Raw genomic sequence first — 24427 nt, 5'->3', positions numbered from 1 at the left:
TGTCCAGGAGCTTACAGCCCAAAGAAGGGGAAAGAAAGATCCAAATGCATGTAATAGACAAAGATTTGTCCACAAAGAGATATAGTTTATAAATCATGTGGTTAAAGGAAGACCTGAGGGTCTAGAAAAACCTTCTAGGAAAAAAGAAATGAGATTGTAAAGAATGAAAGCCACTTTCCTGTTATGGGTAGTGTTGCTGAAACTCTGTTTATCAGTGCAGAATAGGAACATAGAGACTAAGTACACTGCTGCTTCTCATTATTAATATATCTACGAAATTATTGTTTGCTTTCAACTATGATATCCCCTTAACAGAGCAGAGATGTTTTATCTTTGTGACATTAGACAGGCTTCTCGGGTGACAGAGCACAAAAGGCAGGTAGGAGGCACAAAATGTGAGTTTTAATGTTTTGCCAGGCCAAAGCAGCCACAACAGGCTAATGCCTTCAAAATTGTGTGACCCTCCCCACCCACCGGAGGGGTAGTGAGGAGTTTCATAGTGTTCAAACAACAGGGTGTGATCAACTCATGGACAATCCTGGGATTGGTTGGCATCAAGGTGAAGTTTCAAGCATCATCAACTTTCTGATTTGATCCAGTCTAGGGTCTTTGTTTCTGTAGTTTTCATCTAGTAGGGGTCTGCTTCCTGTAAAAAACAACTTGGAGTGAGTGTCAGGTCTTTCTCTATATCTTTAAGGAAACTGAAAGTTCAGTTGTGTAGCAGCTGTATAGTCTGGATTATTACCAGTTCCCCAGACCAACAGCTATTCTCTTTCTATATCTTCACGTTTCTCAATCATTAACTGTTGAGTCATGTGTGTGCATGCATGCTGCTGCTGCTGCTGCTGCTAAGTCACTTCAGTCATGTCCGACTCTGTGTGACCCCATAGATGGCAGCCCACCAGGCTCCCCTGTCCCTGGGATTCTCCAGGCAAAAATACTGGAGTGGGTTGCCATTTCCTTCTCCAATGCATGAAAGTGAAAAGTGAAAGTGAAGTCACTCAGTCATGTCCGACTCTTAGCGACCCTATGGACTGGAGCCTACCAGGCTCCTCCGTCCACAGGATTTTCCAGTCAAGAGTACTGGAGTGGGGTGCCATTGCCTTCTCCATATGCATGCTAAGTCACTTCAATTGTGTCTGATTCTTTACTACCCTGTGGATTGTAAATGGCCAGGCTCCTCTGTCCACGGGATTTCCCAGGCAAGAATACTGGAGTGGGTTGCCATGCCCCACTTCAGGGGGTCTTCCTGACCCAGGAATCAAACCCATGTCTGTTGCATCTCTGGCACTGGCAGGCAAAGATGGAACTGGTGAATAAACAACTCACCTTTCAAAGCAGGAAATGCACGTGATGTGGGTTTGGTCCCTGGATTGGGAAGATCCCCTGGGAAAGGGAATGGCAACCCACTCCAATGTTCTTGCCTGGGAAATCCCATGGACAGAGGAGCCTGGTGGGCTACAGTCCATGGGCATGACTAAGCACGAATGCACACAGGCTCTTACTTCAAAAGTCAAGGACACGAGGCTTTGTGCAAGGTTTCAGTGATGAGGTGTGTTTTGACCAATATTTATTAGGTGTTTGCTCTAGGAGTATATGCACACTACATTGTTACTTCAAATCTTGTTTGTTGATTATTCCATTCTTTGAACTTTGCAGCTCCATGACAATAAATTTTGTGCGTCTTGCTTCTGCTACTGAGAATTTAGAAATTCATACCTCATTTGTATTAATATACTCAAGCCTCTTTGAAGTTGAAATAGACTAGTCTGGCTGTAACTGAACTTGTGTCCTGAGTCAGTCCCAGCTGTGTGATATGTACACAAGTGCCTCCATGTATTAGTTCATAACAGGTTAAAAAAAGTATTCATTTGCCAAGCATAATTTGAGCATCATGACTCTAGGTTATTCTTTATTTACCTATGTATGCAATTTCTAAAAGTTTTATACATATTTTAGCAGTATACTGGTGCTTCTCATTATTAATGTACTTATGAAGTCATTATGGCTTACTTCCAACTATGTTATCCCATTACAGAGGAGAAACATTTTAGCTTTGTGACATTTGACAGCCTCCCAGGATGACAGCCACACTAAAGGCATGTAGGAGGCACAAAAGGTGAACAAAATCAGAGGCTGAACTAGGGTTGGATAGAACAGTAAGAAGTGGAGAAGAGAAAAGGGAATGCCAAGCCGTTTTGGTTCTGGAATTTGTTGGTAAAATAAGTCATCATTATGAAATACGAGAGTCCATATTACTGCTTCATAATTCACAAAGATTACTCTTCATTAGGAAATGTCATCCAGAGGCTGGATTGAATCTGTCATGTATTACTATTTTTTGTTTGTTTACCTCTTTTATTTTTATTTCGTTGTTATTTCCTGTAATTCTCCCTATCAGGAATGTGTTCATTTTGGGACATTTTCTTTTCTCATTTCAGATGACTACACACTGCATGGTCCAATTTTCATTCAAGAACCAAGTCATGTAATGTTCCCTTTGGACTCTGAGGAGAAAAAAGTGAAGCTCAGTTGTGAAGTTAAAGGGAATCCAAAACCTCACATCAGGTTTGTTGACTTAAAAGCATGTGTTACCATGCATATACTTTCTATTAGTAAAACCAACAAATACTTATGGAGTGCTGCTTACATAAAGAGCCTTTAGACAGATATCATTGGATATCCTGAGATGCTAAAGAGACGCTCGTATTCATGAACAGTTTAGTACCGAACTTTGTTTCTGACAATACTAGACATTAAATATCCTAATTGATCATTTCACTGAAAGCCTTAACATTACTTAACATATTTTTTAAAACATCTTTTAAAAATGCATCAATAAACTGTCAGGAAAGTAAGGAATATTTACTAAATGATCTGGAACCCAAAGAAGCAAACTGAACACTAAAATCATTTTTGACCTTGATGAACTATATGAATTGTAGCTTTGGATTTTGTAGTTTCACGGGGGACTAGGATCACAAGACAAGGCCTAGCCTCAACCAACTGGAGAATCTAACATGAGAAAACCTTCCAGAATATAATCGTATGGTGAATATAAAAGAAGTAGCCTTGCCTCCCAAAGGACTGAAAAGCAAAAGTAATCACCTATTTTAAACCTTGGCACTACATGATTTTAGTAAGAGATGAAGCATAGCTGAAAAGAGAATTAGTAAAGTGCAAGATATATCTGAAGAAATTGTCTAAAAGCAGCAGATAAGAGGAGCAAAATGTGATAGAGAAGAGACTAAGCGAAAACTTTCACATATCTAATCAGAATTCCATAAGGAATGAAAAAAAAAATAGGCAGAAGCATTATTTAAGGAGAAAACTAAGAATTTCCCAAAGCTAATTAAACATTCCAATCTACAGATTTAGTAAACCTAATGAATTTCAAGCAGTGCAAACAAAAATAAAGCCCTATATAGAGTTATCATGATGAAACAGAAAACACTTAACTCGAAGACATGATCGTAAACGTAGGCCACAGTTGTAATACAGCTAACTTTCAAAGAGATGACAATTAAACCAGCAGCTGACTTCTCAATAGCAACGAAAAAAAAAAAGCAAAAGAGAAGACAGAATCTTCAATATGCTGAGAGAAATTAACTATAAAATTTTTGTATAGCAGAAATACTTTTTATAAAGAAGAACAAAGTAAATGAGTTTTTAGGTAGACAGAAACTGGAGTTTGACTCCAGCAGACCCTGCCTAAAGAAAATTCTGAAAGATATACTTTAAACAGAATAAAAATAATCCCTGGTAAATTGCCTTTAGATACAAGAGTGAATGATAAGTAAAGCAAATGGTAAAGGTTAGTATTTCCACATAAAAACCAATTGCACTAAACAACAAAAATAGTAAAAGCATACTATCTTGTGAAAATTAAAAGATAAAATTTAAAAGTCATGACAATATTAGAAATAAATTGAAAAGATATATACTGCACAGTGGAATCTGTATGGTTAAAAAAATGAACTAAAGTTGGATCCCTACCTCACAGCGTACACAAGGGTCAATTCCAAGTGAATAGAAGACCAACATGTGAAATTTGCAAAATGTTTCAAAGGAAATAGGCATGCATATTTAAGACTTTAGTGGGAAGAAAAAAATTCAATTATAACCAAAAGAACAAATCATAGAAGAAAATATTTAACTTCACTAATGTTAAATATTGCTGTTCAGCAGAATATACTGGGATGAGTAAAATTATAAGCTTCCAACTGGGAGAAGATATTTGTGATACATATTATTTACAACAGAGAAGGCAATGGCACCCCACTCCAGTACTCTTGCCTGGAAAATCCCATGGGTGGAGGCCTGGTAGGCTGCAGTCCATGGGGTCACTAAGAGTCGGACACGACTGAGTGACTTCACTTTCACTTTTCCCTTTCATGCATTGGAAAAGGAAATGGCAACCCACTCCAGTGTTCTTGCCTGGAGAATCCCAGGGACGGGGGAGCCTGGTGGGCTGCTGTCTATGGGGTCGCACAGAGTCGGACACAACTGAAGTGACTTAGCAATAGCAATTATTTACAAAGTCTGAACTATTTAAAGAATTCCTACAAATCAAAATGTAACAGACTTCTAACCTAATTAAAACTTTACCAAAAGACTTGATCAGGTACTTCTTAGAAAAGACTATTAAATATCCATTAAACGTACAATAAGATTACCATTAGTAAATGCGCCCTGTGTGTGCTTAGGTAGTCATGTCCGACTCTTTGCAGCCCCATGGACTGTAGCCCGCCAGGCTCTTTGTCCATGGGAATTCTCCAAGCAAGAATACTGGAGTGCATTGCCATGCCTTCCTCCTCCAGGGGATCGTCCCAAACCAAGGATTGAACCCAGGTCTCCTGCATTGCAGGTGAATTCTTTACCCTTTACTGTCTGAGCCACCAGAGAATAAATAGCCCCCATTAATAAATAGAAATGTACAAACTAAAACTAAAATGACAGACTCTTTCAAACTCATCAGATTGACAGAAATTTGCAAGAACAAATTTAGCATAAGTAGTATACTGAATATAACCTGGCATGTTCATGCAAGGTAACCTAATGAAGTAGTGAAAATGAATGAACTAGAGCTACAACAACACGATCATAGGAACATAACTTTGAGTAAACAAAGCAAGTCACAAAAAAATACAAACAGTATAATCCTGTATTAAGTTCTAAAGCAGGTAAGATAGAGGATAGATAAGGATACTAGCATACATGATAAAATCATAAAGAAAATCAAAAGAATGAAATAGCAAAAATTCGGAGTTATCATGAACCATTGAGAGGGAAATGATTGGAATGAAAATGGATATAGGAGACTTCAAAAGTAATATTCTTTTTCTTAGAGATCTTTATTGTCCTGTGATTCTTTATAACTTACATGTATCTTATAAATATAATTTTGTCTCTATTCACATTTAATGATATAAACCTTAAGCTAATAATCAATATGTGGTAGTATGTGAAAACCAAAAGAGTATATGGCATGTGTATCACAGTTTAGGTGAAGAAGAGATTGGAATCATCCAAGAGTTATAGAAGAAGAATTTGAGCTGAGGTAGATAGTTTTCAGATTGGAAGGATGCTGGCATTAACATAGTAGAAATTATTTTACAGTTTAGTTTGTATGCCAGTTCATTTATTCATCAAACATAGCATTATTCATTGGACCACTCCACTGATATTTCAGACTGAAGTCTAGTCCATGGAGTTGACTCAGGAATGACCCTGGCTGAATTATGTAGGGTTTCCACACAAGATTCCTTCACGGTAGTTCTGCTTTGAACTAGGGTGTATATTAGGATTCTAAAAAATACATCCTTTAGGAAAGGTGTTTAAACCACCATATTAAGCAGCTGCAATGTTCCAGTACCATGCTAGGGTTGAAGAATTCAAAGCGGAATAAGCTACATACATGTTCAAGTAGTATACTTTGGTGGTGAGTGCCTAGAGAAGGAAGTACAAGGTTAAGTGTGAGAAAAGAACGTCCAGGTTCTAGGGTATCGTGAGGAAAGAAGGTCTTCTTCAGGAATGAGAGGGAGCATATCAATAAAAGTTTCCCAGAAACGGAGATACTTAACTGAATTTAGAGCTAAAGATCTTTTGTCATAGGGATGGAAAAAGGAAATATATTCTAGAAAGAAAACAAAACCCTCTCCAATAGACCATATAATTAGGATGAACATGTATTTTATCATCCAAACTAGGACACTTATGAGAGAGAAAGGCCGTTGTTAATAATTATCTAGGACAGTAAGTGTATACTCAGAACTGCCCTGGACAAATCAGAATATGTAGTTATTCTCCCTATATTAAGTTGAATTCAAAGCTATATCAAATAGTTTTTTAATGCTTTATGTAGTAAAAATACATAAATAAATAAATGCAAGAGGGAAAGTTTCCTGTACACATAAATGATGATATAATGGCCCCCAGTTCTTAGTACATCACCAAGTGTAAGTTCAAATGTGAGCAATAAATGAAAACAAAATTTGCAGCAGAATTTGGCAAGTTGCTGCTTTGTTTCTCCCCAAACTGTGACCTTTAATTAACTCTGCCTTTGTAACATTGTACTTCTAGATATAGGGGCTTGCTTTGTTATTTAAAACAAGCAGAGGAACAGAAACCTATTATGTTTTTAAAGATTGCTGGGAAACACTGAGAAGAAAACTTTTAATCACATGCGCTAGGTTTCTTTTCCTTTATTATACCTTCGGCAGTTTCTTATGAAATAATAGCTCATTGGTACCTAGGAGCTAAAAAACTCCCTTTTGTTGAAGGAAAGAGCAAGAGAAAGAATGGAGAGATCAGATATTTTCAACATCTTTCTGGCTGAACTTTATCTGGGCTCAGGCTGACTTTGAGGGGGAGAAATTCATGGGAGAAATTCAAGGTGATTTCTCCATGGGGATCTTTGCCATTAGGCTTTTCCCTCAAGCACCCCGATTGGCCTCTCTTCTTTGTGTTTATTCCCTGAACAGAGCCTTGTCTTTTCACTGTTTCCTGCCCCTCAATTTTGAAAGGATTGACTCAGACCCAGAAAACCTTAAGAAGTTTTGGCGTGTGCACACTTGCCTTGTATTAAAGTTCCCTGAGGAAACGTGACATGACCTATGACTCTCAGCCTCCCTTTCCCGTCAGAAAGGATGGTCAAGTACTCAATGGAAGTACTTTTACTGTGAAGTTAGTATTCAGCTTGGTTTGCAGACTACAGATTCCAGGTCAGAAAGGTCCTTCCCCTTCTTAGCTGGCAATTTGAAATAGTGAACAAAGAAAAGGGGATGTTTTGCTACAATACGTCCCATAGATAGCTTCCCACTAAGATCTGAAAAATGGTACCTTCCAGAGCTTCACAGTATTTGGTTGTGCACAGACCCCTCTCTGAAGAGGATGGTGTTGTGTTTCCCCAAGTGATGCAGAAACCAGCTTATGAGACTCACCCATTTGCCTTGGCCCTTGGGAAAATCTCTGTGTGCCAAATAAGCATACCTCTCTATGAGCAGTTCTTAAAAGACTCCTCAAAAACTGAAAATAAATTGTGACTTTTTCAAGACTGTTTCAGTATGGAATAAGATAAGGAATTCAGTGCAGTCCCCATTCAATTGGAATGAATAGTGACTGCATTGCAATAAAACTTGGTATAGGGCTTTGTAAAGGAGACTCAGCTGCATTTCACAGCAAGTGCTTTATTTTCTAAATAATGCATTGTACGTAAAAGCGGGTAATAAAGTAGATTAATGGACTTTCTACGGAACATTTAAGTTGAGATGACATGTGTAGACAGACCCGCAGAGGTGTTCTCATTATCCCTACCAAGACTTTTCTAAAAAGACTCACGTGGTCTCATTCCTGAGTTCCATACTCTGCTTGTGGCTCACGTTATATTGCAATTTCCTCTTTGAGCTTTTAGATTTGTCATATTAAATTGCTCAACTATCATTTGAAGCGAGAATTATGATAGAAATGTGACCAGGTGACTCAAAAAATATCTAGGGCAGCCAGTCTGCTCTGGAGATTCATGAGCATATAGACATGCTAGGATATAACCTGGCTGTTCTCTTTTTATTGCTTATTACTTTCTTGTCTGTGTCAGAACACAGAATTACTGTCAAGCTTAAGAACAGTTTCAATTTCTAATACCCATCTTCTTATAAACAAACACATAAAGAGTTATGTTCCATTTCCCGATCAGGTCCACCTTTCCCACCCCTCATGTTTCTGTATTTTCGCTTTTCAAAGACACAGACTTGAACAAACATACACCCTTATGCTGTGGTAGGCTAGGATGCTTCATAAGTTTTGTACGCACACAGCTAAAATATCCAGCCAAGAAGTAAAATATTTAGTGAAATATCATAAGCACTGATTGAGAACATTGAGTGTCAAGTTCTAAATGACTGACAGGGCTTGATACAGGCAAACTAGCTGAAGGGAAGGCAGAATGCCCACCTAAACAAATAAGGAGAATCCCATAGGAGGTTGGGGGGAGCTGGGATATATCTTGACCAAGGATATTGAGGAAGACTTCATTAGAAAACGTGTGGTTTAAGATTGTAGTGTGAGAGACATCTTGGTGGAAAAAAAGCACTCACCCTAACATTTTTTTGTTGATAACCAGTATCCAAAATCTGAAAGCAACTGACCTTTCATTTTTTCATTTAAATCCTTTTACATGATGCACACCAGCCCGAGTGCCCCAGAATTGTTATAAGAGGGTGCACAATGAGTATATATGTATATGCACACATTTAAATATTGTGTTTTTTATTTGTTTGTTTGAAGAAAATAAAATGACTGTTTCTCACTCTTTAGTCCTGTTATTGTTTCTGATCACTTTTCTTTGTGCTCTAGTCTTGCTTTATTTTTGGTCCCCTAGTGTGACTGCTCCTAGGAAACTATTGATGATAATTCAGATACTCTGACTATACTGTTTTCATTACCTGATTTGGGTTTAACCAAAAGGTGCATTTGGGCTCTTCTGTAAGATGTTATGGGAAAACCCAAATGAACTTTTTGGTCAAGCCAATATTTTTTGTAGGATAGTGGGGAAGGAAGAGGGAAAAAAACAAGATAGTCATTGTATTATATTAGTTTGAAAGTTTGTACATATTAAAACAACTTACTGAAAGACCCTTTGGTTAAAATAAGCTCTCTCTGGAATGTTATTGGCTGTTTAGAAAAAAAGAAAGGAAGTAAAAAGTAGATTTTTTACTAAAGTCTTGCTGTTTAAATGTGTGAGTCCCACTAAAACTAATTTATTGGGCCAGACTGTGTACTCAGATTCAGATGATCTGAGTAAACAAACAGGAAAACAACAAAACCCTCTTTGTATCTGTTACCTAATGGCCCAGTCTACAGTTTATTGGGCTGGTTGATTGATGTTTGAGTGCCAGTAGCTAAGGAGATCTTCAAAGTGATACACGATTAAGGCTAGTTTGGTTCCTAAGACAGCTCTAGATCAATAGAATTCCTCTGCTTTGTAGTCAGCCATTTCAGTCATATTAAGGACCAAGTCAAAGCAAATCTGCTGCAATTTCATCAAATACTCAGCCAACTACCCGAAAGTGGGGTATTCTGTTATCTCTATAGACATATTAAAGAATGACTGCAAACCAGAAAAAGAACTTTTCCTGAGGAGTGCTATTTGAAGATGCTTATACAAGATGCTATGGGAAATTTCCAAAAAAGAAAAAAAGGAGTGAAGTGTCTGTAGCACTGTAAATAGTCATAAAAACAGGTGTTAAAATTTTAATATCAGTTTACCTAAAAAGGATGTGCTCATGTCATAAACATTTGTATTGACACCATTTCTATGTAGAGCTTTTCTAATTTTTTTTTAACTGTGGTTTAAAAAAAAAGTCACAGATGATATTTCATGCTATTTGTAATTTTTTTATATATACTTTATACAATTTAGAAATGTTGTTTAATATTACAAGACTTTATCTCCTGGCATTTTTATACTATAGGTGGAAGTTAAATGGAACAGATGTTGACATTGGTATGGATTTCCGCTACAGTGTTGTTGAAGGCAGCTTGTTGATCAATAACCCCAATAAAACCCAAGATGCTGGAATGTACCAGTGCATAGCAACAAACTCGTTTGGAACAATTGTTAGCAGAGAAGCAAAGCTTCAGTTTGCTTGTAAGTAGCAATTATATCACAATGCAAATGTGACTTTGAATTTTTGTGCCATTGTACCAATCAACCTTTAAAGCAGTTTATCTTAAAAAAATCAAAGAGATTTCAATTTATGTTGGTCTTCTTTACCTTTTCCAATATTTGCAAAATATCACTTTTGTAGGATAAATGGTAAATCTGAATGGGAAGATGTATTCTTCTGAACTTATAAGGGTTGAGATAGTTTGACTATATGATAACTTGGTTACATGATGTTCTATACACATAAATTCACATATACTCAAATTTATACACATAAAGTTTACATATACAACAGGTTATACACACACACATTTTAAGGAGAGTGTATAAGCAAGCAATGGAACTGCCAGTAACTTAATAATCAATGTGTGAAGTGATTTAGCCATAAAGCTCACAGCTGGAAAAGAGAAAACCTTGGTAGTGTATTAATCCTGTAATTCTCTAGTTCTTTTTCTTCTTTGAAAGAAAAGGGACATTTTGAAAGCCATTACATAAACAAAAAGTAGAGACAATCAAAGCTTTACCTTTTGCATTTCTGGTTTAGAACATTCAAAAACAAATTTTCCATCTCTTAAGACTACCGCCTAATAAAAGTTTATGAGCATACAGAAAGATAGTGGAATTTAGAAATAGCAAGTTGAAAGTAAAATCAACGGGCAAGAGCAATCAGTACACATTTGAAATAGACGCCTTAGAGGATGGCTGTTCAGCTGTATTTTAAAGCATTTATGTGTTTGCTTATGATTATATGTTTCCCTCTGTAAAATCCCAACTGATATAGCAGTGCATTAATGTCAAAGGTTTCCTAATTACGATATCTGTTGGCAGTAACACTGTAGAACAGTCTCATTAATAAAATCCTCCCGGGAAACTCAACACCAAATATACCTAATATCCAGTGCTTAATCTATTATTGCCATTTGGTGGCATTTTTATTAATTGAGAAATGAGTTTTCTAAGCATTAGGTATATATGGGACTCCAGGATTATTTTATTTTTGAATTTCTTCTGAGGTAATCTTCCAAATAATTAAGGTGAGCAGAAAAAAAAAAGGAGAGTATATCTGATTGAGTGGTATAGAACCAAAGTGTTTATTTCCTTTGGTTTAACACAAACCTAATATCTATATTTATTTTTAACAAGGAGATTTTCTTGGATTCATTTTAGAAAATGATCATAAACTTCCAGAGTAGGCAAACCTCCATATTAAATTTCTTTTATTTTTGGATTTCACAGTGTAGGAAATTTTAAAAAACAGTAATAATAATAGCACCAGAAAAGAGATTAACATACCAGGAGCAACTTTTCATTTTTCTAACTTATGACATTTAAAACATAAATTACTAACTCTTAAGACTCTCGTTTTGTAAAAATCCATACATTTCTACTACCAAAAATATTGGAAAGACAGAATCTCATATTCAGCTACACTCATTTAAACAGGGGCTTCCCAGGCGGTGCAGTAGTAAAGAATCCACCTGCTAATGCAGGAGACACAGAAAAGTGGATTCCATCCCTGGATGGAAAAGATGCCCTGGAAGAGGAAATGGCAACCCATTCCAGTATCCTTGCCTAAAAATTCCATGGACAGAGGAGCCTAGTGGGCTACAGTCCATGGGGCCATAAGGAGTCGGATGCGACTGAGCATGCAGGCACACATTCACGTTTAAATAGCACAGTTCAGCCAAAGTCAAAGCTCTCCCACTCATTTTGCATTTGAGTGGCCTGAGTTTGGCACCTACCCTGCTTTCCCCATTCTTCATGCCTAATATCCTACAACCCTCAGAATACTTGGTTGATAATCATTCAGTTTGAAAAATTCTGAAGATAGAGAACTCATCAGTTCATTACAAAGCATCCTGAACTGTAGTTGCTCTAGCTGTGCAAAAACACAAAAACAAGTTCAATATCTCGTCCTTGAAATTGAAGTAGATATTTAAATCTCTCATCTTCATTTCTGGTACTTACTCTATGATTGTGGTTAGGCTTCAAATCTGAAAATATGGTCATACTCCCTGTCCCATATTTATTTTCTTCTCTAGGTACTTAATCCACAACCAATTTCTTCACAACACAATTACACTCAATTATATATCAAGCATGACCCTTTAGAAATGTACTTAATTCTATGCATGTACTTGACCTTAGCAGAGGACAGTGGGAACAGTAGTATCCTATGAAATAAATGTATCTTTTGGCAAATGGGACTGACAATGATACTGGTTTTGTTTTCGTTTTTAAAGCTCCAATCTCATATTTCAACTTTATTTTGTGTAAAATCAGAGGATTGATTTTTCATGAATGGCTATTTATCCAGAGCTCCCCAATCATGTTATTTTATTACCTAAAATCAGAATATTATATTTACTTCTATTACATTCACCTTCTGAGTAGTGACTCTTTGTTCCATCACAGTTGAAATTGTTTTAAATCTTTTTTTTTTTTAATCTAACATATTGATTATCCTTCTTGTTCAGTGTAGCAGAAAATGTGATAAGCTTGTGTCCATTCAAATAATTGATAAAAAATGTTGACCTGGACAGGGCAGCCTGCCAGTAGAGAATGTCCACTAAAATAAGATTAAATTTATAAATCAATATCCTTCACATCCTCTTGTTCGGTTAGCTACAAATTTACCTGAACATACTGCACTTGAACCCCAGTTTCTCCTACTTGTTCTTAGAGTGATGAGGACCTTTGCCTGGTGGAAATCAAGATGTACTGTTTCTACACATCCGCTTATACCTGCTGTCTGTGCATCTTCTCTACTCTTCCCTAACCATTTATCATAAAACAGCCAGAGTAATCTTTTAAACATGTAAATGAGATCATTCCACTTTCCTGCATTACACCTTGTACTGCACTTAGAATAAATCTCAAATTCATTACCATAGTCTCATTTTCATTTAAGATGACAAATGATCTTTTGCACCAGGGCCTTGGTATTTTCACTCTCCCTGCCGTATTTGCTTTTCTCCTGATCCTTCACATGCTCACTTCCTATGATTCTCTGTTCTCAAATGAGATGTGACCTCCCAAGAGAAGTTTCCACAGCACCATGTCTCACCTGGGCCTCCCAGGTGACGCTGGTAGTGAAGAACCCGCTTGCTGGTGCAGAAAATGCAGATTTGACCCCTGGGTTGGGAAGATCCCCTGGAGGAGGGCATGGCAACCCATTCCAGTATTCTTGCCTGGAGAATCCCACGGCAAGAGGATCATAGTGAGCTACAGTCTGTGAGGCCGCAAAAGAGTTAGACAGGACTGAAGCAATTTAGCACGCACGCATGTCTAATCTACTCCAGTAGTCTTGCATGGAAAATCCCATGGATGGAGGAGCCTGGTGGGCTGCAGTCCATAGAGTCTCGAAGAGTCGGACATGACTGAGCGACTTCACTTTCACTTTTCACGTTCATGCATTGGAGAAGGAAATGGCAACCCGCTCCAGTGTTCTTGCCTGGAGAATCCCAGGGACGGGGGAGCCTGGTGGGCTGCCGTCTGTGGGGTCACACAGAGTCGGACACGACTGAAGCCACTTGGCAGCAGCAGCATGTCTAACCTAGACACAGTCTCTGAAAAAGCAGTTCCTAGCATTTCTTCTCCTGTCCTCTGTCTGTCTTCTTGTAGCCCTCTACTTTTCTACATAACAGCATCTTTTTCAATCATTAGGACTTACCATGACATGGAACAATTTTGTGTATTTCTTTTTTCTCTCCATTCAACTCCCTTAATATAATCTAAGTTCAGAGAGAGCCGAGACTATCTTGTCCCCTCTGTATCTCCAGAGTCCAGAATGATTTATATATAGGAATAAAGAAAATCTTTTATTAATTACCTATTCAATGATACAGGTTATTTGGGGGATGATACATGTTTTTTTGTAAACTTGCATCCTTTCTCTTACAGTCATTTTCTAGAGTCTGTCACCTTGATTATTAATGTAGTTTGTAGATCTTTCTTTTCTACCCTTTTTATATTAAAAAAATTAAAAGACATTGACTGTCTTCAAAAATTGTTTTTAATTGTTTAGAATAAAATATCTTTTTTTAAGTGATATGAGGTAAAGTATGACAATCACATCTTTTGAATGTTACTGAATGTTTGCTTCTCCCCAAGCATTTTCATAATCATTGATGGAAAAAAAATATTGTCTTTTGACCATACTTACTGCACAGTAATACACAAGTGAGACTATTTCTTCAGTTTTAATTAAGTGATTTTATGGCTGAAATGGACCTTAATGTTTTCCTGACTTGTATATTTTTTTAAAAAATTAAAGATTGAAATAACCGCATTACTGTTACTTACATAATTAATAAGTAAAAGCCAAAGAACAGCACCTTCAGTTCCTAATCTGGGGCACCTTGTCCTGTGTCTGCTTTAGACTCACTTTGATTTATAAGGAAAAAAACTCTTCATCTTTATCTAATATGTTCTACCTTCAAATCTCATTTATATACCTTCTATAATTTTATCTGTATGACACTCTTATAAGGTTGATATCATTTATGGTTTATTTTTAAAATATTATCATGCTGCTTTTGTAGACAGAATTTGGTAATCTCTTTTATTCAGCATTTTAAAAAATGAATTAATTCACATAAGCAAAAATTCTAGTTAATGGAGATGATGTCTCTAAGGACCTCCACTTTTCTTAGTTCAATATCTTTAGGACAGAAATCTTTCCTTGATTAAATAGGCACAGCATAACTGCTGAGGTGTGGACATTTCCATGAGCATAGACTGTTGTAATGTAATTTGGAGCACATTTTGTTTTCCGTCCCCTGCAATATTAAGCCACCACTTCTCTATCTGTCACTGAGCCTATTTCTAATGGTAGACTACCAATGCCCTTTCTACCATCCAGTTCTTGTGTTTCACCTTGGGCTAGCAAACTTGATTGATTAGTTTACCAGGGTCTACCCAGCACCTGGCATTTAGTAAACTTACAATAATAACTGTTGAATAAATGAATAAGTTATAAGGATTGGATGTTAAAGTCATCAGGCCATGTGTGGGACATGAGTTGAACCACTCTGTTGAAGGACTTTCTGACATTCCTTTGGTAGTGCTTTGGAGATGGATGCAAATACTTCTACCTTGAGCTTGTGTAGAAGACAGTTGGTATCCTAATTCCAGATAAGGGTATTTGGGGTCGGGAGGCCTTAGCCTAGTAAAAAAGTTCATGTACTGAGCACATCAAAAATGCCATCAAAGTTGATTTGTATCCTGAAAACCTGGCCTGAGATTATGCATAGTTTCAGTAAAGTGTTTAGCAACTTCCTTTCAGCTCTCCACCCTGCAAGGGGAAAAGCAAGTTGAATGTTCTTTAATTCTGAGGTAGGCAACTGAATCAGGAGATCAGGCCAGGACTGGAAGGAATTTCAGTTCATTATTTTTCACTGCTTCATGGTGGGGATTTTTTTCAGAGGCTGTATCTATATAGAATGAAGTGCTCTAGCTCCACCATCCTCACTACCCACTTCCCAACCAAGTGTGCATATGTGTTCAGTTGCATGAGTAATGCCTAACTCTTTGCGACCCTATGGGCTGTAGTCCACCAGGCTCCTCCGTCCATGGGGATTCTTCAGGCAAGAATACTGGAGTAGGTTGCCACGATCACCTCCAGGGGATCTTCCCAGCCCAGGGATCGAACCCACATCTCTTATGTCTCCTGCATTGCCAGGTGGGTTCTTTACCACTAGCACCACCATACCAGCCCAAATCTGCTTGAGAATCACCTTGCACAGTTAGTCAACAGGGCAATTTTGTTCTCTGACATATAGATATGGATTTTAAAAGTAAGTTGTAATACACACTTACAGGCTTACAAAATATCCAAGTCACTATTTTAAAACTTGTGGATGTGGGCTTGAGAAGCTGAAATACTCTTTTGCCTAAGTTTAAATAGAGTGCGATGTCCATTGCTCCCTTCCACTTTGTGTGTTTTATACTGCTGCTAGAACCGAGACTTCTCATCCGAGCTGTGGGATGGCCATACTTCTTTCTTAGGATTGTTATGAAGATTAAATTTTAAGGCATAAGAATAATTCCTAGTAAAAGCACAGAACGATTCCTAACATGAGAAAATGATGAAATAGCTGCCTCTGTGTTTTTCATCTCTTTCCCCTATTTTCCACTTCTTTTCTGTCTTTTAAAAATAAGAATAACAACTAACCTTTATTAAGAGTTTAGGTATATGAGATAAGAACGTAAGTCCTGAGGTCAGAGTACCTGGGTTGAAATTGTTTATTCTATAACCCTGTGACCTGGGACAGGGTCCTTCTCTCTGCCTCAGTTTCTTTCTTTTTTTTTTTTTAATTTTATTTTATTTTTAAACTTTACATAATTGTATTAGTTTTGCCAAATATCAAAATGAATCCGCCACAGGTATACATGTGTTCCCCATCCTGAGCCCTCCTCCCTCCTCCCTCCCCATACCATCCCTTTGGGTCGTCCCAGTGCACTAGCCCCAAGCATCCAGTATCGTGCATCGAACCTGGACTGGCAACTCGTTTCATACATGATATTTTACATGTTTCAATGTCATTCTCCCAAATCTTCCCACCCTCTCCCTCTCCCACAGAGTCCATAAGGCTGTTCTATACATCAGTGTCTCTTTTGCTGTCTCGTACACAGGGTTATTGTTACCATCTTTCTAAATTCCATATATATATGTGTTAGTATACTGTATTGATGTTTTTCCTTCTGGCTTACTTCACTCTGTATAATAGGCTCCAGTTTCATCCACCTCATTAGAACTGATTCAAATGTATTCTTTTTAATGGCTGAGTAATACTCCATTGTGTATATGTACCACAGCTTTCTTATCCATTCATCTGCCTCAGTTTCTTTATCCATAAAATGGAGTAAGATCATGGCATCCAGCCCCATTACTTCATGGCAGATAGAAGGGGGAAAGTGGACATAGTGACAGATTTCGTCTTCTTGGGCTCTAAAAATCACTGCAGACATGAAATCAGAAGATGATTGCTTCTTGGCAGGAAAGCTATGACAAACCTAGACAGTGTGTTGAAAAGTAGAGACATTACTTTGCTGACAAAGGTCCATATAGTCAAGGCTATGGTCTTCCCAGTGGTCATGAAAGATTGTGAAAGCCAGACTGTATAGAAGGCAGAGCGCAAAATAATTGATGCCTTCAAACTGTGGTCCTGGAGAAAACTCTTGAGTCCCTTGGACTGCAAGATCAAACCAGTCAATCTTAAGGGAAATCAACCCTGAATACTCTTTGAAAGGACTGATGCTGAAGCTGAAGCTCCAATATTTTGGTCATCTGATGCAAACAGCCAACTCATTGGAGAAGTCCCTGATGCTGGGAAAGATTGAGGGCAGAAAGAGAACAGAGCATCAGAGGATGAAATGGTTGGATGCAATAGACATGAACTTGGGCAATTTTCAGGAGATGGTGAGAGACAGGAAAGCCTGGCGTCCTGCAGTTCATGTGGTTGCAAAGAGTCAGACATGACTAGGCGACGGGAATAACAACAAAATACTCCTAAATTATTGTCTAGCACACATTAATAAATGTTAGCTGTTGTTATTTTTTATTATGATTTGATTACTCCAGGTCAGAGATTATGCTAAGCATTTTGGAAGCATCCATTTAGTTTTCAACATAACCCAAAGCAGTATAGGCATTAATTTTATCTCATAGATTAAGAATCTGCAGATTCGTGAATGAGGTGACTTTAACCAGGGGTGCAGTAGAAGGGCGAGGACCCAGCATCAGAATCTGGCCACGTCACTTTTGGGCAGATGACAGGCGTAGTTCCCCCATGACAGCTAGAACTACTGTTTCTCATGGAATTCATGTTTAAACTATAGATGTGAATGGTTAGTAAAATGTTTCTTTTGTAGACACAAACTTGATTTCTAAATGTGTTTACAACCTTTCATAGACTTCATTATTATTTTGTTTGTTTTTAGTTTTTTAATTATAGGCTTTCTTGATGTCATAATGTTGATTTACCATTAGTATCTAAAACCATAATGTGTATACCACAATTATGCATATATTTGTGACTCTAATTTTAATATAATTGGTTTCAGGTTCCATAATGAGAATAATTAATAACAATATTTCTTCTCTAAAAGTTAATATGCAAATTTCCAATTTATTGCTAGGTTGTAAAACATTCTGAATATTGATGTTTTATGATAAATAAGTGTGGGTTGGCAAACTTTACATCCCCAAGCAGTAAAATCACATATTATTACAAGTTTTTTTTCTTTTACTCCCATATTATTCCTCCCCGACATGAGAAAGAGATGTACTTTAAATGTAGATTATTATGAAGAGCTTCCAAGAGACTAATCCAATAACTCCAGATTTTAGCCTGTCAGACTGATTGCTTCATAAACATTGTTTGGGACCTTGTTCCTGGAAGAATTTCAGCTATTTTACAACAGTTCGGATCTTCAGAACAAAAGACTTATGCTATTCATCATCTCCTGCTGGGGATGACTATAATTCATACATAAGTACCTCCAAATTGCTGATGGTAAAATTAAGTCACTCAGCAAAAGTCAGTCCCCTGCCTGCTGTCTTGGGCATGGCAGGGTGGTGTTCTTTTGAAGGAAGCAATATGCTGAACTCTGTTGGTACCTCACATGAAGTGGGAAAAGACACTAGGTTGGTACACTATTCAAACCCTGCCTGTCTACCTCCTGAGCTTGTATTATGGGGAAGGAAATAAAAGAGGGACAGAAAGAAAAAAGAAAGGATGAAGAAAACATATGAAAGAGAGTCTTAGGTGCAAAAAACACCCCATGTTCTCCTTCTATGACCTCTCTCTATATATGTATAAGATACATCAATAAAGCAATCCATTCTGAGATTAATTTCAGTTAATTTATCAGTTATGTGGCAGTCAATGCTTTTTATGGTGAAAAGATCACATTGATGAGCAGTAGATGATCAGAAAGCATCACTGAAAAAGATTCTTCTTGTGGGTACTATAGTGAGCCTTATCTGAGTTTTCCTTAACTTGAGTACCATCTGACAATTGTGGCAATGATGGTAATAAAGATTAATGTATTAAAATTAGAGTGTTGTACTGTACTTGACTGGGGCTTTTGGCAACATGGTTTTTGAGCCTTGATCATTGTGTATTCACAGTAAATTTCGAATGTTCATTGCTTTTAATATCCAATAATTAGTTTACCTTTCATAGCCAAAGAATGAAATGTGCAATCAGAACAATAACTGGGGTTTTGATCGATGGCCAAACCCAGGACTGACTTGACTGATTTTTAATTAGAAAGGCTGCTTAAATAGGCAAACTTTTGTTCTGAGCAATAAAATGTTGATGGATGACTGTTTGGATAAATAATTTGTAAATATTTAGGTCAATTAAGACTTAACTAAGAAATATTTGGATGGCAAAGCTGCTAATATATATCAATGAAGGGCTTTTAGTCTCCATAAAAAAAAATTCTCATTTGAATAATTAGAAGAATTCAAACCAAAATTTGCTGAGTTTCTGAAATACTGCTTTTAGTAGGTTCTTTCTGCCACTTTATTGTTCAATCACTGAGTCATGTCCAACTCTCTGCGACCCCATGGGTTGAGGCACACCAGGCTTCCCTGTCCTTCACCAACTCCCAGAGTTTGTTCAAACTCATGTCCATTAAGTCGGTGATGCCATCCAACCATCTCATCCTCTGTCGCACCCTTCTCTTCCTGCCCTCAAACTTTCCCAGCATCAAGGTCCCACTGGGTCAGCTCTTCAGATTAGGTGGCCAAAGTACTAGAACGTCAGCATCAGTCCTTCCACTGAATGTTCGGAGTTGGTTTCCTTAAGATTGTTTGCCACTTACTATAATACTAAAAAGACATTACTGGTGACAGTGGGTATCTATTGAAAATTTCGTAAAATAAACTTTATAACTAGTCAGTACATGGGTGTGCTGTTGATTCTTCGTGATGTAGGCAGTTATGAATTTTGATATAAAAAATAATTGAAATTCACAAGTATACAGCATTACTCTCATTTGCTTTCTTCTATCTTCCATGATACTCACTAACGTATGCAAGTCAAGCGAAAGTGAAAGTCACTCAGTCGTGTGCAACTCTTTGAGACCCCATGGACTGTAGAGTCCATGGAATTCTCCAGGCCAGAATACTGGAGTAGGTAGCCTTTCCCTTCTCTAGGAGATCTTCCTGACCCAGAAATAGAACTGGGGTCTCCTGTATTGCAGGCAGATTCTTCCCTGAGCTATCAGGGAAGCCCTTCCGCAACCTAGAGATACTAGTTAACCAAATTGCTTTATTATAATACAATAATTCAGTCCAATTTGGTGTCTGTTTGGGTGACAAAGAGTAGTACATGAGTGAATCAATGAATACAGAGTTCTTTTTTTTTTTTTTTTAATTCAGAAGCATTCTAAGAATGTTTGGTCAATCATCAATTAGGTGTTGCCAGATAATTGAAAGTAGAAATAGAATTGAATGGGAGGAGGTGTCAACATAGAGAATAGTATCCCATTCTTTTTCAAGAGTTTGTATGTGACAGATTAAGATTCAAATTCAAAATCCAATTGACCATCTGTAGTGGTTTAAAATAGTAATTTACCAAAAGATAATTCATCTAGAACTTTCAATGTGAAGACTTTGTTGGCTAAAATGGAAAGCACTTTGGAAAATTGCATTTTACTGAGAGGTAACAAATGCTGAGTGAGAATGAGAATGCAGTTGTGGAACAAATTGGAAAATGGGTCTTTTCAGATATACTTAATTAAGGACCTGGAGATCATCCAGCATTAAGCATTTGAACCTTAAATTCCATGGCAAGTTCCTTTTGAGAAACAAAAGAGAAGACACAGGAGAAGGCACTGTGATCATCAGGCAGAGACTAGAGAAAAGCTGCCTGGGGACACAGGACTGCCAATAGCTGTCAGAGGCTGGAAGGGTCCAGGGGCCATTCTCGTCTAGAGCCTTCCTTCACAGTGAGCACAGCCTGACCATACCTTCTGATACTTAGCTGCTTAGTCGTGTCCAGCTCTTTGCGACCCTATGGACTGTAGCCCGCCAGGCTCCTCTGTCCATGCGGATTCTCCAGGCAAGAATACTGGAGTGAGTTGCCATGCCCTCCTCCAGGGAATCTTCCCAACCCGGGGAGTGAACCCAGGTCTCCCACATTGTTAGGCATATTCTTTACTGTCTGAGCCACCCAGGAAGCCCAAGAATACTGGAATGGGTAGCCTATTCCCTTCTCCAGGGGATCTTCCCAACCCAGGAATCGAACTGGGGTCTCCTGCATGGCAGGAGGATTCTTTTACCAGCTGAGCTACCATGGAAGCCCACACCTTGGTTTCAGACTAAAAGCCTTCAGAATGCTAGAGAATAAGCTTCTGTTATTGTAAGCCACCAAATTTTTGGTAACTTGATTATGTCCATACTGGGGAATTAGTGACCAGTGTATGCCAGGATCTTTACCTTTTCTTTCCTGACCACATTTATCAAGGAAAAATTAAAACCACATGGGAGTGACACTGAAGTCAGGTGCTTTTGTAACTCAGCCGTATTAGAAAGCAAAGTATTGAGAGGGATAACCTTGATTAAATGTGGGATAATCAGGGCCAGTTTTGCGTCACGCTTTGTGTTTTCCTCTGGGGAGTATAAAAGGGGATTTTAATCTGTATGTAGTATGATCTGATGAATACTGAAAAAATGTAGCTGCAGAAGCTCAGAGCAGCCTTTTCTTTTCACCAGCATATTTCTGCCTCTCTCCAGGAATAGCCTTATATAGGCCTTTTCTGAAATAGGCAGGAATGGCTCATTCTCCATAGAGTAAGGATTTGAAGATTCTGAGTAGTTTTTTTTGGCCCCTAGACTTTCTCTCTGGACTTCTTTTTTCTAGGTCATTTTCCCTGAGTTTGACCTTTCTTGGGCATGCTAAAGTCCTCGAAACTGGCTGTTACCACTTTGAAAGTATCTGACCGACCTGTGTCTATAACAGTTTCACTATGGTCCCTCACGTATTGTTATGATTCGTGTTATGACATTTCTGACTGCAGAAGCCCCTGCAGAAGTCAAGGGCTGATGCCACTGCCTTCCCGCTCAGCACCTTTCACTGAGTGGGCTCTAAATCGGAACAAGCCCCTTGGCTCCTAGCTGACGTGTATTTTATGCACCATCCTGGCTAGTTTTTACTTTACAGCTATAATATGTGACCCCTGGACAGAACAAATGCCTTAGAGTTCAGAGGTTAAATCACAAATTCAAAGACATGATGAAAGGGGCGTGTGTGTGTGTATGTCTCCACGTATGCATGTCTGTGTTTTTCCAAGAACTAAATTATTCTGTTAGATATTTTACCAGAGATTAAATTCTGTGCTAACCGGGTCTGTAATTTATTCTTGATATATGTATTTAGGATATATACTAATTACAAGTACAGCGTTAATCTGCTGCCAAATATTTGCATTGTTCTATATCATTAGCGTTTCACATTTTTTGTTTGTTTTCCATAGCATTTCCTTCTCCCCCCGCCTCAAATTCAGTGTTATAGCTTGGTGTTTTTCTTTCTGGCTTACTTCATTCTGTATAATAGGCTCCAGTTTCATCCACCTCATTAGAACTGATTCAAATGTATTCTTTTTAAGAATTTTCCACAGTTTATTGTGATCCACACAGTTTCAAATCTTATGCTCATTTTTAATTGGATTGTTTGGTATTCCATTGTTGTATTATAATATTACTTAATTCTGGGTTCAAATTCCTTATCAGATATATGATTTGCTGTCTTTCACTTTCTTGGTGATGTCATATGAACCACCGAAGTTTTCATTTTGATGAAGTCAGTTTATCTATTTTTGTTTTGTTCTTGGTGTCATGCTCTTGGTATCATATCTAAGAATCCAGAGTCACAAAAAATTAATCTTATGTTTTCTAATAAAAATTTTATAGTTTTAGCTCTTAAGTTTAGCACTATGATCCATTTTTTTTTTTAATTTTTGTTTTCAATTGTAGGATAATTGCTTTACAGTGTTTTTGTTTGTTTGTTTGTTTGTTTCTTCCTTACAGGAGCTTGAATCATCTATATGATCTATTTTGAGTTAAGTTTTGGATGTCTTGAAGTTGGGGGTCCAACTTCATTCTTTTTAAATTTTTTCAAACGTATTCTTCTGCATGTGGATATTCATTTGTCCAAAAATTGTTAATGAAAAGATGATTCTTTTCTGTCATGAGATCAAAGAAACATGATGCATATATTGCATTAACTATAGACTCCATCCTGCTTTCCCTATAAGCAAAACATATTGCCTTTGGAAATGTCATGTAAAATTTAAAATTGATAAATTCTAGGATATCTAATCTTAAATAACATCACATTGGAGCCTTGACGACCTAATTTACTGGTTCTCTAAATTTAAGGAAGAACTCATTTTTTTTTTACTCCTCAGAGTCTCAGTTCTGTTTTCCTCAAACAACCTCTCAAACAAGAATGCCTGCAATTTCTTAAGACCAATCAGTGTTTTACAGGCCAGGCACACTCCAAATCGATAGAGAAATAATCTTCTCTAAGGCATTGAAGTCCTAGGTAACTATTAAATAAGCAACCAGACCATTTAACATTGGCCAGCACATCTCCTATGGCACCCCACTCCAGTACTCTTGCCTGGAAAATCCCATGGAAGGAGGAGCCTGGAGGGCTGCAGTCCATGGGGTCGCTGAGGGTCGGACACGACTGAGCGACTTCACTTTCACTTTTCACTTCCATGCATTGGAGAAGGAAATGGCAACCCACTCCAGTGTTCTTGCCTGGAGAATCCCAGGGATGGCGGGGCCTGGTGGGCTGCCTTCTATGGCGTCGCACAGAGTCGGACACGACTGAAGCGACTTAGCAGCAGCACATCTCCACTTCTAACTCTTCCAAAAACTGTGAAGAGGTAATTGGTGTGTATTTGCATATGTTAAAGGGTCCTTCGTGGTTTTTCTCAGAACAAAGAAGACTCTTGACCCAGGGTTTATTTTGAAATGTCAGTTTTCCTATCTCCACTAGAGTACTTGTAAGTAATTTCTCATAAATTTTCTTAGACCTTTCAGTCCCCTCATTGCCTTTGTAATATTCTCTGTATTTACCACCAACAGGCTGTGTGACATTGAAAAGTTTCCACACTTCCTCAACCCCAGTGTCCTCATCTATAGAAGGTGCATAATGATAATATTTTAGAGTTGTGAAAATTAAATATGCCGGGGAAATGTACTTTATATGTTTATCAACATGCCTTCACCTGTTC

The 24427-nt window shown here is 37.7% G+C and overlaps 1 protein-coding gene across 10 annotated transcripts in view; it reads left to right on the top strand.

Annotated features, from left to right (window-relative positions):
- The window catches only part of LOC147348220 (contactin-4), a 1019923-nt gene that overhangs the window by 674782 nt on the left and 320714 nt on the right, over nucleotides 1-24427 (top strand). For all 10 annotated transcript variants that reach the window (XM_086366640.1, XM_086366644.1, XM_086366647.1 and 7 more), the window contains 2 exons: nucleotides 2442-2568; nucleotides 9972-10147. In XM_086366640.1, the coding sequence (XP_086222766.1) occupies nucleotides 2442-2568; nucleotides 9972-10147 (303 nt within the window). The remainder of the gene's footprint in view (nucleotides 1-2441; nucleotides 2569-9971; nucleotides 10148-24427) is intronic.

This window comes from Bos grunniens, chromosome 22 (genome assembly GCF_055505025.1).
Source record: "Bos grunniens cultivar Pamir isolate PY7600 chromosome 22, Bosgru_T2T1.0, whole genome shotgun sequence".
In the NCBI taxonomy this organism is placed as follows: Eukaryota; Metazoa; Chordata; class Mammalia; order Artiodactyla; family Bovidae; genus Bos; species Bos grunniens.
This window is presented reverse-complemented; position numbering and strand designations above follow the sequence as displayed.